The sequence below is a fragment of the Eucyclogobius newberryi genome, unplaced genomic scaffold (assembly GCF_026437365.1).
Source record: "Eucyclogobius newberryi isolate DKJ021-1_F unplaced genomic scaffold, fEucNew1.0.hap1 SCAF_15, whole genome shotgun sequence".
Classification (NCBI taxonomy): domain Eukaryota; kingdom Metazoa; phylum Chordata; class Actinopteri; order Gobiiformes; family Gobiidae; genus Eucyclogobius; species Eucyclogobius newberryi.
The window spans coordinates 5568477-5583783 of NW_027315779.1; the positions used below are offsets into that span (position 1 = coordinate 5568477).

The 15307-nt window shown below is 37.9% G+C and overlaps 1 protein-coding gene across 1 annotated transcript in view; it reads left to right on the plus strand.

The window, feature by feature from the left end:
- Positions 1-15307, plus strand: part of LOC140360558 (replication protein A 70 kDa DNA-binding subunit-like) — a 64921-nt gene that overhangs the window by 17546 nt on the left and 32068 nt on the right. Inside the window, exons 13-15 of the mRNA XM_072445809.1 lie at positions 4913-5049; positions 5972-6120; positions 12613-12742. Coding sequence (XP_072301910.1) covers positions 4913-5049; positions 5972-6120; positions 12613-12742 — 416 coding nt within the window. The remainder of the gene's footprint in view (positions 1-4912; positions 5050-5971; positions 6121-12612; positions 12743-15307) is intronic.

A 15307-nucleotide genomic window follows, 5' to 3' on the forward strand; every position in this document is an offset into this window, starting at 1 on the left:
GTTTATAATCAGTTTTAGTTTAGTCTTGGTATATTATTGTTTTTGTCTTCACAAACCGAGACAGGAAAGCGGATATTCTCATTATAGCAGCTTTATCTCCCGAGTTCAGTTTGTGCAGTGAGTAAAACACAGTCACAGCCTTTGAAGGTCTGACACATATTCTGTTAGACCAATTAGCAAATTGCATTCCGTGTTCTCCAGACAATTACATGTCTCGTTGGCTTTCTGAAAGACTGAATAGAAACTGCTGCTCTATTCAGCTGTATAGTTTTTCATGATTAATTTAAATACTTGACTGAAGCAAGGACTTGGGAAGAAAGACCATCCATCCATCCATCCATTTTCTACCGCTTGTTCCCTTTCGGGGTCGCGGGTGACTGGAGCCTATCCCAGTGACTTCGGGCCTTAGGCGGGGTACATCCTGGACAGTGGCCAACTTGTCGCAGGGCCAAAACAAGTAATGTGAGTAATAGTGGAAAGACCCTTTTCCATTAACTTTCTCTTATTTAAAAAAACAAATACATTTGTTAGTATATAGCTGCATATGGTCTGTGTGCAAACTTTTGCATCGCCAGTTTACTTACCAGTTTTACAAATACAATTCTGGCTCAAAATCCTAAAATCCTAATCTGTGCTGCCAGTTCAAGTCAAGCTGTTGGCAGGATGTGAACATGTGTGCTGTCCGTTTATGTGAAGCAAGTTTAGACTCATCATAAGACAAACAGTTCAATAGCATCTACCACATCGGCTGTTGAGGGCTTTTCAAATACGTGTCATGTAAATCTCAATCTACTTCTGGATCATTTAAGTTCAATGTCACATATTCTCAAATGTTCAATAGTGGGATTTGAGAGAGTTTTTTTTTTTTCAAAATGGCTGGTACAACACTTTACCATATTGTCACATTGTATGACTGGACTGTGCTACTCTGAATAATGGTTTGTCTTTCCCTTTGGGGACAAATACACCGTTCCTATTTGAATTAATACTACATACAAATTTATCATAGGATTTCAGGCTGTATGGTGCTTTCTAATGGATTTATCTGTGCTTGGGAGTTGTAATGGTTATTTCGATAAGAAATTAATTATCAAAATTAATCGATTGGTTTATTAAATCGTGAAAGTCCCATGAGTGCGATGAGGGAGCCTTTATCCGTTCAATAATGGGGAAAATTCTGTGCTGCAACGCAAAGTATAAGAGCAGCAGAATAATACACATATTCTGTTAAAAAACAAGATGGGTCAAATTGAGTTTTTCACTTGAAACTAAAGTGATCTTGATTGAGTATACTAAAAGATAACATTCTTAAAAAAATATGAGTTTCTAATGTTGATACTGTAACTACTCTGATGATAATTTCTATAATCAATTTGTTGCTTTCAATTGATTAACTTGCTTAAACCCTAGACTGGTACAAGGACCACCACCACACTGACCTCTTGTTGCTGGATTATATATTATTACTACTGTATCTTACTGTAGCTTAGCATTATATGATGTTTCTTCCTCCAGAAATATGTTATTCTGACTTGGGTTGCTCATCTTTAAACATTCAACAAATGTCCCAGTCACGAGGCCACTAAGCAGCAGTGCCAGAAACTCTGCCCAGTCGCCTTGTTTAGCTCTTTTGGACCACAACACCGCACACTCCCACACCATCCAGCCAAGAAAATTCTTAATTATCACAAGCTCCAAGACACACTCCAATGTTTTCATGCTCTCTGATTTTAGGCAGCAATGTGTCTCTTGTGGCTTTAGTGCCGAAAGTACTTCCAGCTTAGATTCATCTCTGATAACTGTAATAGACCCCCAAAACCCAGCACAGTGTTTGGGAGATAATTGAATGAATCCATAAATAATAACAACAACAATGTTTTTTTTTTTTTCTTCTTTTTTCTCCTCTCAGTTCAATTCAGAGCAGTTTTACAGTTTTGAGATGTTTCCAATAAAGGTTTCCTGCTTTCCTTCCTTTTAAGTGCTGTAGCTATTTCTGATAGATTTGATTGAGGTCAGAGTGAGGTCAGTGTAATTGAATGGAATGGAAACTTCAAAGCTCGCTTGCCATGTCAAAGCCCCAGTCAATAGTGCTGCAGTCACTTACGCTAGTCTCCCTGGAATAAAGCCGGTCGGTCTCTGAAACAACAACAACTATTCTAGTCACAAAGACATATCATGACCTCATGGGCTTTGTAACACCAAAGCAATGGAAGGAGTTCTTTTACGGACTACGACAGTCTGAGGACTACGAAAAGTCTGAGGAATAAAGTCTGGCGGTAATGCAACAATTGGATGCCAACTGCCATAAAACAACAACAACAACAACAACTTACGCTCGCCTGGGCCATGGGATCACATGTTTGGTGTTTGTGAAGATACAAAGCTGTTTTTTTCTGTTTACAAATAGGGTTCACGTTGCTAGGTTTGTCCCCAAATGACTTTCCCGAGTAATTGATTAATTAGATCAATAATTGTTTTACTCCTTCTCTTGTTGCCTCATAATTAGATTATTTATAGTGAAAGTATGCTAAAAAAAATAACAATAAAATAAAGTATGCTGCATTGTCTAGAAGGCAATATTGTGTACTCTCTGTGAGTGTTTGAGTACTTTCTGGCCTTTTTTGGTTGTAATTGGTATTTTTGTTAATTTAGTCCCTCAATCCTTAATTCAAAATGTTGAAAAAGGGAAGCAACAAGCAAAATTACTGAGCATTTAGGCCTTGGTCTGACAACAATGCAATATGTGTTCTTTTTATTAAGCGGCTGACCTTTTCCAGATTTCTTAATTGCTTCATGCATTAAACTTAATATTGCCTAGTTACACAAGGCTTGTACCAATGACCTTTAATGGCACCTTTGATTCTATAGCTTAAAAAAGTGTAGAAATATAGATGTAGACAAAATACAAATCTTAAAACAAACACAGACTGTGATATATATATTTTTTTAGATCAGCTTTTGCCTCAACTATTAGAAAATGCCTGTGTGGGTCTGGGTTTACAGTCATCCACATTAGAGTATGTCACTGTTGTCAGGTGTGAGTGGATTACCAGACTTTATGCAGCTCTTGAGTGTTTAGCATGCACAATATACATAATCTGCTGTGGATTAGCGCGTCTCTGCTCTAGGTCAGCTAAATTGGACTATTATTATTATTGGTATGGAAAAAGTACAGTATATTAACACATTCACAACAACAGCACAGTGCGTTCAATTCTGTGGTTTAATTGACGGTTTGTTTCAGTTGGGTTGGTGAAGTGGCATAATAGATACTCAATTCTAAACAAGTACAATCATGCTTTGGTTGGCTTTTAGTTGGAATGGGGAAACAGGGAAACATGTTTTGCAGCCTCTGTCTTTCACGTCGAACACTTAGATTCAAGCATTTGTGGCTTTCAACTGGCAATGACAGAAAATCGACAATACTGAAATGGCTTAGCAGCAGGGCTATCATCAAGTAGGGCTGAACAATCCTGGCAAAGTATCAAATGCGATTGATTAGATCGGATTTTATCAGTTACATTTAGTTCAAAGTGCATTTTTAAAACATGTTCAGGAGCATTAACATTTGAGACTCAAACATGAACTTATCTAATTCATTTCAGAACATGTTGGTAAACTACAATATTCACAGCTTTTACACAGAATAAAAATAGAATATTGTGTTGTTTGCAGAGAAATCTATATTACTTATATAATTCACGATCTGCTATTTGTGGCCATTATCAAAAGCTCCAAAAGCTGATTTGAGACCTGCACTATAGCCAAATCTCTTGAACTCAGCCAATGTGCTTTTATTTATTTACTCAATATTTTACCATGTAGGTCAATAAAGAACACATTTTCACATACTCAGTTACAAATACAAGGAATAATGGCTTCAAAGAAAAAGTTGATTGCACCGCGTAATGTCCAGCTTTATCCAAGAATGTAGTAGATGTAAGTGAGTCCCACACACCTCTGTATGTTTCATCTGTTGTGGCGTCTGCATTGACTTTTTCATTGCTCTGCTGCCTCTCTGTGCTTCTCTCTTTGTTAACCAGGGGATTATAACATGGTAATGAGAGCTGTCAGCCTGCTCCAGCCGTGATAATGGAGTTCATAGGTGGATGACATCGTCTCAATCATAATGGAATTAAGGAGAGCTCTGACAGTGAGAAGAGGGCGAGGGGGCAGGCGAAAGGGGGGTGGCAGGGAGTTTAGAGAAAGGTTAGCAGACGGCAGGATCAAAATGTATATTTAAAAAGTTGGCCGGCCGCTCAAGTTTATACTGTGATTTATTTTTATTCATTTCAATTTGGACCACATATTACTTCTTGTCTGAAATGATGGATGGAATTCAAAAACTAGGTTTAAACTTCAGCTTTACTGAAACTCTCCGTTAAAATGCTAAAATGCCTCACAAAAATCAATATGAAACAAAACCACACACTTCATGCTCCAATTGCTGACCCCAAGCCCATTCACAACTACAACACTGCATTTTAATCTGATTCTAAAAGGAAATAGGGCAGTCTGTTTCAATCATCTAGCATCAAGTTTTCAAGCCGGTTAGATTCAGAAAAGACAGAATAGGACATAATATTTGACAACATGCTGGCATTTCTAGTTCTAGTTAAAGATATCTTAATATTTCTTGCCATTTAATAAATGAATAACCTTGAGTTGTTTTTGTTTGGAAATGTGTCTTTTGAATTCTGGATGAAACATGTGACGTGCTCTTCAGGTGTTCGCATCTTTCTGCTGTGACTCCGCAATGTCAGGTCTCGGTCCCTGAATCGTTGTTCAATTTATTCTGTGTTGTCTTGCTCACACAACACCATGTGAGGACATTTTAAGAAGGGATGTGATGAGCTAATTATGTTTGTATTTGTGTCAATGTAGTCTTCTGTTACTGTGTCTTTGTGTCTAGATGTGATTGGTGTGTGCAAGAGTGCAGAGGATGTATCGCGGATCACCACAAAAGCCAGCAGAGAGGTCTCCAAAAGGGCCATCACCCTCATCGACACAAGTGGGAAAGTGGTGACGACAACGCTCTGGGGAGAGGAGGTAATCAGTTCAAATTCTGTCTGCTCTTACTGGGTACAAATATTCAAATTCACAGACATTGTACTGACATGAACCGGGTAAAACACAACCTCAGCTGTGGACAGGCACCTGCAGCTAGAATGTACTGGTCAGATAGAAACCATTGTCCTAATTTTGTTGTCTTTTTAAGGCTGGTTTGGGAATTGAGCGATGTCTAAAGTGTTCCTAAAGTGGGGGTAGCGGGGGGTCGAGAGCTGGGGGTCGAGAGATAAATAATGACAATACTTGTAATCAATATTTAAAATGCAAAATGACAACCCTCAAGCAGGATTATCCCCCCTAAAATATTCTAAATGTACATTCTTGTTAAAAAACATGAGCTGCAATAATTAAAAAGCAGAATGAATTCCAGGCTCACAGCAGCACTGTTTAGCTGTGCATATGACTAAAGTAAAGTAAATAAAGGATTATTTGTGTTTTTATTTGTTCCTGTCTATAAAAAAAATCTATAAAATGTATTTAATTATTCAAATTTCTGCTGCTCAAATCTTACTGTAGTTCAGAAAAACAGCAAAATGTTCCCCAATAGTACCAAGAAAAAGTACCCACAATAAATATTGACCTTCAAAAATGATTATTTCTCTTATTTCACCATAAGTCTCAAAGGCCAGAATGTTTGCTTTACAAAAACAAAATCTAAATTGACCTTTGAAATAATGTTGTGGTACTATTCGTGGGCTCTCTCAAATGTGCATGAAACAGCTCTATTCTTCTCCAAGCTCATCCGAGTTAATCCCCAGATTCCCAAAAGTCACTTTCACATGAACTTTTTTGGTTGTTCCGTTATAAAAAAAAACACATAAAGCACATTACATTTCACTGGACAAAATACTCCTGTCTGTGTTTTTTCTCTCTAAGCTCATATTCCACTGTCTTTCTTCAGGCTGAGAAGTTTGATGGTTCTGGGCACCCAGTTGTTGCCATCAAAGGGGCGCGCTTGTCTGATTTCGGGGGCAGATCTCTCTCCGCTTTGTTCAGCTCTACAATCTTGGTCAATCCAGACATTCCTGAGGCGTTTAGATTAAGGGCCTGGTGAGTCACACTTCTATGCACCGACACACGCTTCGTAAAAAAACAAACCAGGCTGAGAGACAAGTCAGACAACAAATCAGATTACATTGAGATCATGCCTGGGTTACTGTCATGAATCTCATAAGCAGATGTACCAATTACTAAGGAAACGGAGGAAAAAACATTACGTTTTTGAAATTTGAATGATATGATCTGCTTCCGCTACTAGTTTTATGATGACTGATTTATCTTGTTTACAATTTTTGAATTTAATATAATGAAGGACACATATTATGCTAATTCACGCTACTTCACGCTTATTTCATTTATCTGGTTTACAAGGTCGACGTCTCTGAGCCTTAGAAAACACCCCGTTTCAATTTACCAGGATAGTTACGTCAGAGATAGAGCTCTGGAGGTCTGTTTTCTGGTTTTCGAGTCCATAAATCTTTGCCAGACTTGTTTTGATCATTTCTGCCGTCAAATTGCATTAAAATGTGTTGTTTTCCATGGTAGTTCCCAATGTTTCAGATGTTGTAGATTTCATGCTTACACCAAATCCAGAAGAGGGAGCACTGTCTGATTCAATTGAATGTGTATTTTCTATGCATAGGCATTATTTATGTTCTAAAACATGAGCTGCCAAAGCAAAGCTCACTACTCACAATGCACAATATGTGCCCTTTAAATCCCTTAAAGCTGCACGTAACGTTTCTGGTAGAGGGTTTGCCACATGCTTATTTCCAAGGAGACATCATTACTTTCCCTGCAATGTTCTGCAGTATGGCATTAAACATCAGTGTTTAGATTCATTTCTTTACATTTAGAAGTACATTTAACAGGTAGTTTGGATTTTATTTTTCATTGTTTAATTTCTACAAAATGACATGGGTCTGTATCGTCATGGCAGTGCGAGATGACATGTTCTGACTTATTCTGCATCTGCTGATGGGTAAATAAAGCGGTTGGTGAAACTAGGGCAGGCTCACATATGCACATATGTATCTCGCACATGCACATAGTGACGCTTAAGCTCCTCATCGCGCTCACATGTCTGGAGATGGGTGGCATGTGCCTCCTGGATCCCACTGGGACCGCAGACAGGATGTAGGCAGGAGGGGATGAAGGGAATAAGGGGAAGCAGGATATTTCTCGATTTGAGCTTCTCAGCTCTGCTACTGTATGAGCAAAAATGTGAAGACACAGTGATATGCAACGTCAAACCGCTTCTGACTCTTAGCTGAAAAGCTCCACCAAATTTAATTCATGACTCATTCCCTCATTAAGAACACACATGAAGAAGTAGTCCAGGAGTTTCTGTGTCTATAAAGCTATGCGTCAGGTGAGAGAGTTATTCTTAGCTTGAGAATTGCGTCAGTACATTCTGCTAACACCAAAAACATAATAATCAGCCCAAGTTACAGGTCAGATTTGAACAATATAAACTCCTGAAATTAAATTATTGCTCGTTTGTAGAGACAGGCAATATTCTAAAAGATGGATATCTAAATTTAGTTTTTTTTTTTCCTTAGTATCATGTCATTTTTAATAGTTAATTATACATGACTGTATAATTATACTCAATATTCTAATTTTGCTTATCTCCAGAACAAATATCATCCATATTATCCATTTCTCTTTTTATTTCCCACCATTCCAAGCATCTCCATGGAGCCTTGTCAGCAGAAAATGTACATAGTGTACCTTAAAAGCTCTATGCTAGTTGAAGGACTTTTTCCATGCCATATGCAGGATATTTTCTTAAATTAGCCCTAATTTAACTCATTCTTTCAATTGTTGTGGTTTTTATGGCATGGTTTCTAATAAAAAAAAAAGGTTTGTTTCCTTAAAAACTGCAGCACAAAACAAAGAAACACTCCCAAACACATTTTTATTAATATCATACATGATAATATCTGCTATAATAACGTCTTGCTCTTGCTTCATGTTTTATCTCTGCACCTTTGCCCTGTGAGTGTCAGAGTGAGAATGAGAGCGTGGGAGGGGCAGACCTCATCACTCTAGCTTTAATCTTTTTAGTCTGTGGTCAATACAGCACCATCTCACCCTGACATTCAAAGGACCAGCTAACTACAAAACACTCTTTTCTGCTCCCTCTGCTCCTTTCTTATCCCGCGCTGTTTCTTCTCAATCCTCTTTCGCTCCAAGTGAGTGCTACTGAAGGACATTTACGTTTTTTTTGGAAGAGAAAGAAGTACTAAAAGTGTCTTAACTTCTATTTCACTATCGCCCTTCGAGGCAACTGCTGTTGTGATTTTGGGCGTTGCAAAAATAAATGGCTTTCAAATGGAATTGAACTACAAAATCTTATTAATCATCCCGAAGGAAGAGGTCTCCAATGTTAAGGTATTGGTACTAGGTCTTGTCAATATATTTTATTATGTATAATGATGTGAATGTTGTTTTGAAAGTATGCTAATAAATCATAATTAAACTCATTCAAATCTACCAAATAAGGGTATAGAGCAGTGGTGGGCAACCAGTCAACTGCAATCCACTGTTCCGTCTCGGCTTCAAAACTAATTGACCCCAGATTCCAGCCTGTTCTTAAACAATAGCCCGTCCATTAGATTTACAAGCAGAACACAGACATGCACTGCTGACATGACTACTAACGTGAGTTTTATTGTGAGCTACAGTCACAATATAAGCAGCGTTTGTGTCTTTAGCGGCGGCTTTGTCTTAACAGTTACGCGTGGCACTGGGGACTGCACTGCCGTCAGGCGCCTGACCTGCTCGCACATACGGGAGTGTACATGTATGCATGAGGGAGGATCACAGAGCTGGAGGAGACTGTCTGTCTGTTTACCCCGCTTGTCCTAAGTCTAGACTACTTTGTTGTTGTTTGTCCCAACTTCTGAGCAAGTCCAAGTCCAAGTTTGTCAAGCCCCTCCCCGGGCTTTGCCATGGAGATGCAAACATTACTAAAATCATGTAAAATAGCTGCAGAAAGGAGACTAACCGTGGCACAGATGGGCTGGTGCAATATTTTTGGGACAATATGATGAATTAATTGAACAGGCATTATAGGCTTAATATTAATCAGCTCTTGTGTCTTATAAAAGCCCATTGCGGTAAAATAATGATTTAAAATTCAAACAAATTAAATATAAAATATGCCAAATTCAAACAAACTAACAAATATTCCTTCACCAATTTGGTGAAATCATGTTTTGACTTTAGGCTTCATTAGACGGGACAGCTCAGCGTGAAATGTGGATGAGAGAGACGTTCCATTTTTGAGGCAGCACAGATTTAGTATATGCATTTATTTCAATATACATTTTGTGGTTTAGTGCTAATATGAAATAGACGTATGTCATCCGTGATCAATATTTGTGACCCTGATAAATCAGTCCTTGCACCCATAATAAAAATCTACTGGTAAATCTACTGGTAGATCTTTTGCCGACTCAAAAAGTAGATCTTGAGCCTCAAAAGGTTGCTCACTCCTGGTATAAAGTGACATTTCAGTTATATATGGGTCCATTTTACAGCCTAGTTAAGACACATGAAGCCTGCGTAAGTTCACCTGGAAGACCTAACCTAAATCTGCGTCGGCCTCCATGAAAGGCCACCCTCTCCCCAGCGCCAGTATCGCACTCAAGCGGGCGCCCGCCTGTCCGTCTGTGAGAGTCAGATCCCTCACTTCACCATGGACTCTTCCAGGTTTCTGCGCTTATCCCAAAAAGGTTATGCAGTTTTTCCCGGCCAAGAAGGATTGATAAAAGGACGGGGGACGTCTGCATCATGGCCCCTACACCTGCTCCTCATGCCCAATCAACGCTCTCAGTCACTCCTCCCCGCTCCAATCAACGCACAGGCGGTGGCATTTAAGCGCTCAGGCTGATGGCTCAGTCGCTTCAAACCGTATCTGCGACCCACCACCTCCCCAGCTCCTCCTCTGCATCTATTATTCTCTCTACCTTCTCTCCACATCTACCACCACCAGTCTCCAGGCTCCGGGGGGAAGGTATCTAATTCAATCAGATCATGGAGTGCCCATGATTGCTACGCCTTCCACCGGGGTCTGAGCGCCAAATAAACAATATGTTTTAGCGAACTACAATAAAGTTCGCTAAAACATATTTTCTACTTTTGTGGAGTCTCTCCAGGGTGAACTTTTACTACATTTCTTTGAGATTGCTTAAATATCTTCTGATCATTATTAGGACGCGCCAATGAAATACTGAGATATTTCAATTTTGCCCCGACTTCGATATACATTAATGATACAAAGAGTTAATTTGCGAAACAGAAGCACTCTTTGTCTCACTTTTAATAATATGTGTTGAAGATTGAATAAAAACTTTGCGATAAATATTCAAAATGGAGATGTCTGTTTTGGCAAATTCACTCTTGCTACTTTTTTGTTACTATTATTATTCATTGTTGCCAAAGCAAGTTCCTAGTTTGAAAATTCTGTTCACTGACAATGACAATAAATCCCTCCCTGATTCTGATTACCTTACTAAATTATGGCTAATGTATGTTTAATTGTCAGTGGGTATTTATGTTTCTCTGCAGACCTTGTTTTGGGTTTTGATCAGAACTCCCTAGCTAGATGACCCCATGTTTAAGGACTCCCTCCCAGATACTCTGCTGTATTTGAATATGAAATTGGTGAAAATATTTACTGCTACTTCCATCATTACTAGTGAACTCTAAAAACACAGCATTCTAAAAGTAATATAACTTTACCAGGACAAAATACCTCTATACGTCTGTGACCCTGCACTGAGGCTTTGTCATGTTGTTTTGACCAGACTTTCTTGCATTATTAAAAGATGAATTCCGCTGATGCCTTGATTAGATTGCTATTCACGCGCAGAATACAGAGCAGACTGATGCATTAAGTTGTTAAAGGGAATATTAAACAGCCTGATAAATGAATAGATATGAGCAGGTCAGACAGAACGAGGGGGGAAGAGTGTTTCATCATCTTTTGACACAGCGTATGGACAGAAATTTAAAAGGTTGATTGACGCGCGGTCACATCTCCGCCTGACGGACAGTGCGGTGTCAGATCAAAAAGATTAGCGGCTACAAACGCTTGGGCGGCTAATCAGAATCGGGATTAAGGGAGTGATTTGTCAAGGCCAGCGATAGTTTCTGTTGATAATAAAAGATACTGCTCTGAATTACCATCTCTGAAAAAAGGGCTTTTATCATAGAAATCGTGGGTTTTGTGATGTCTGGTGTTTTATCACACTGACGCAGTACAATAGCTGTGCAAAATGTTTCAAATTTAATTAAGGGATTGTTCAAAAATACCTTAACCCATAATGTTCTAGTTTCAATGGAAAGTCGTCTTGAAGATTTGGAAAAGAGAGCGAGCTTTGTAGTCTTTGCGGATCTTGATGTTTTTCATACACAAGGCAATTCAAAGTGCTTCACACAGCAGGGAAAATTCATTCAAATCACAAAGAAATTACAGAAACAGAAATACAATAAAATGAATGTATAATATATAAAATTGTATATTGTTTATAACAGTTTACTACTTTTGGCTACTTGCAACCAATGGCTTTATTTATGTTTTTTTAATGCCTTGAATTAAGAATAGTATGTGACTTGACAAGTAAAATTATCTCCCAATAGGACAAAACCTTTTTACGATTACATATCATAAGAAAAACAACTTTTTGCACTGAAATGTATTTTGAATTAAGAAAATAAATCTACTCCAATCACGCAAAACTGTGTAAAAACTTAAAACTTAAAGGTGCTATACCAAATTGTTTTCATGTAATAAAGTAAAATGTATCTATTGTATCTAATTAGGAACCAGGAAGTAACACTGGTGCACAGGCAAGCTGTTATTAGTGTGTCTGCAAAACTCTGCTCTGGCCTCTGAAAGTTGAGTGAGAGCACTTAGAAACTCAGTAAGTGCAGTAAGAATTAGGAAGGCATTAGAAAAGTGTTAGCTTATTTTGTTTTTTTATGATTTAAGATGCTAAAGATCAGGTACTGCAACTTTAATTCAAGTAATTTTTAACTTGTGTAGGTATTAATTATAGGCCACTTGACGGTTTCTGTTTTTTACCCTTGATTTAGTGCAACACTATAAAGAAAACACAACACACTGTTTCTTTATTTTTGCACCATATGAATAACTTAAACCAAATATTAAATGTCATCCTTTCTAAAACTATTATTTTTGCTGTATTGTAACTGAAGGTACACATTTGGCAGAAGCGTCTCCTTGCACCTTTGCATATGTTCGCAGATGACTGAAGCTAATTGTTTCTTTTAGTTTAATCGTCTTCTGTATCCAGGGATCATTAGTTAAACATTGAAGCAGGGCCTGTCTCTCTCATTCCACAGATCAAAGAACATGTCATCTGCTCTCTCTCTCTATCCCTCCTCTGTTATGTGTATTGTGTCTCCCACATGTTATGTCTGTTTTATTTTTGTCAGATGTGTGCGTTGGAGCATACATTTATTTATAGCTCTACGTGACAGGTGTGTTAATGCCACGCTTCTCTACAGGTTTGACCGAGAAGGCCACGCGGTCGCCAGCCAATCCTTGACAGAGGAGCGATCGGTGGGCAGCGGAGCAAGGATGAACTGGAAAACACTGAGTGATGTTAAGACTGAGCGCATGGGACACGGAGAGAAGGTACAGCATTCACAAAGATGCGGATGCACCAGTAGATACAACTATATAATATCTATAAAATAACCTATAAAACTAAAACCATCAGCAACAGGCACAACATGGACCAACTCAGCTTCGACATTTCAAGAGAGGAGTCTGTTCCACATTCATAGTGGGTGAGGCCAATGAATTTAGTCACAATGGCTGTCCGAGATGAGAAATACAAATTCCAGTAAAGTAGAAGTGTCGTAGGAAATGTGTCAAAATAACTGTGAAAAGGAAGCCGCACTTAGTAGGAGGATCATTGCATCAAAATGTTAAATGGAAGCAAACTTTATAGTACAGTTTTTCTATAGATTGTCCTCGGACATTGGAACTCATACCTTAGAGTTTTCTCAGAGTTTCTGTGTTCAAGCCGGGAAGTCGGAAAAACATTACCAGTATTGCAGTACCAGAATTATAGGAACGACTCTATCAAGTAATAAAAACAAGGGAAGCTCAGATCATATGTGGGTCTATTTAAGTTATTTTATTCACCCGGACATTGCTATTACGGTTCCAGTTTAGGAAATAATTGTTGAGAGTGACTTTTGGCTTTTGTTTACATTATAGACTTTAGCAATATTAGCATAACAGTGCATTTATAACTGCAGAAGCTCAGAGGCAGCGCAGGAGCAGGTTCACACACCACACATAGCGACAAAGGTAAAATAAGTACTAAAATAAATTAGTACTGTCACTAATTTTGAAGCTGTTGCGTGTTTATTTTCCTCATCTATGATATTTCACCATCGCACAGCCATGTTCGATTTATCATCTCATGCTCTGAACATTTCTGCGAGTTTTCATTAGAGAATTCCGAGCTGGAAGGCGTTCCATTGAAAAAAGTTGGAACTCGGAAGACCTGATTACAGTTGCTACTTCAATATCATTCTACCACCAGTTCCAAGCTAGTACTAATTAATTACTAGTTAATACAACAATATTTTTTGTGTTACTTCTTCTACTAATACTGAAATAACTACTGCTACTGCTACTTCGACCACCCAAAGTCCCAAAATGTTTTATACTTGTTTTATACTGATATGCCCAAGATGACACACAGAAGAAATTTCATCTTTCCAAAGACAAGGTGTCATCTCTGCAAAAAAGATATTAGAAATGTCTAAATTTGCCTGTGAAGTAACTTTGTGAATTGTCAATGTTATTTAAAAAGGATTGTCTCACTTTCACGAGAATAGAGGGATTTGCCACAGATAAGGGAAAATCTAAGAAAGTAGAGAAAATCTCCTAATTTCTGTGGCAATTTTCACTGGATCTGGGAGCTGCAGCTTTGTGCAGTCAGACTGATACGTGACTCATGAAACTGTCTCTCCCCGTCTCTACGGGGCAGTTGGCTGATTTTTGAAGAAGAATGAAAGAGGAGCCTCCAGAGAATGCACAACAGACACCTATCAGAGTTTGATGGTGGAAAATGTTTGAGAAAACCACAGTAAACAACAGGTTTTATTCTCGCGCAAAAATTCAAAGAGGGCAAGTTTTTCATCAAAGTTCAGCTGTAACCAGTAACTTTTTAATGTGACCCATTTTTATTTCAGATTGTCCACGCACGTTAGGAAATACAGCACCAGGGAAAGGGGATTGAAAAAAATCTGTTTATTTAAAGATGCAATAACTAGTTCAATTCAGTTAATCTGTGTTGGTCAAGGGCCATGTAAAAGTCAATAAAATAAAAGTAAAAGATGAACTATACCAGATTTAGCTACTGCTATTTTCCATCTGCAGTCCCTCAGTGCACACATCAGTAAAAAAGTACACATTACAAAAAGTACAGATATAAATATATAGTAAAAGGGTAGGGTTAAAACACTGTGTGCTGGCTGCATGTAATTATAAACCATTTTATCGTCAAAGTGCTCCAATATAATGCTAGTTGTTGTTAGCTTTAAAATGATGTCAACCCTCTGGCCTCTGAAAGGTCTTATAATTATTAAAGGTCTTATAATTATAGCAGTCAATTATTAGGATGCTAGAAATGCGCTAGGAAAATTATAAATACTTGTGGACCGCTGCGAACCGTTTACAATGAACTTGTTCTGTTTTTGTTTTTAAGAAAAATCAGTTCTTCAAATGTCAACCTGTGGAACATTCCAGGTAAATAATAATAAATGACAATAAATGACATATCTATGGATACAGACAGGCAGGGACTAAAAGTTACTTTGTGCACCGTTAATTTAGAATTTTAAGTGTAATAATAATAATAATAATAAACAGTGCCTTGAATTTAGCTATGGTGCTTCAGATTGCAATGTTAGTTATTTTTATGGCTGCACAATATATCACAAACGTATCAATGTCACAATAGTGGCCGATGCAATAATTAATATAGAAACAAACAGAATATATTGCGATAACATCAAAGTTCTACATCTTACAGAAATACTTTTATTTTTTATGAGAATGTGTGTTTGAATTTTTATTAAAATCATATTATGTTCTAAAAATCTTAATTTAGCCTTGATTTTATCTAAATTTTCAATACAACTGAAATGATAGTAGTGATAATAGAAGTATATTCAAATA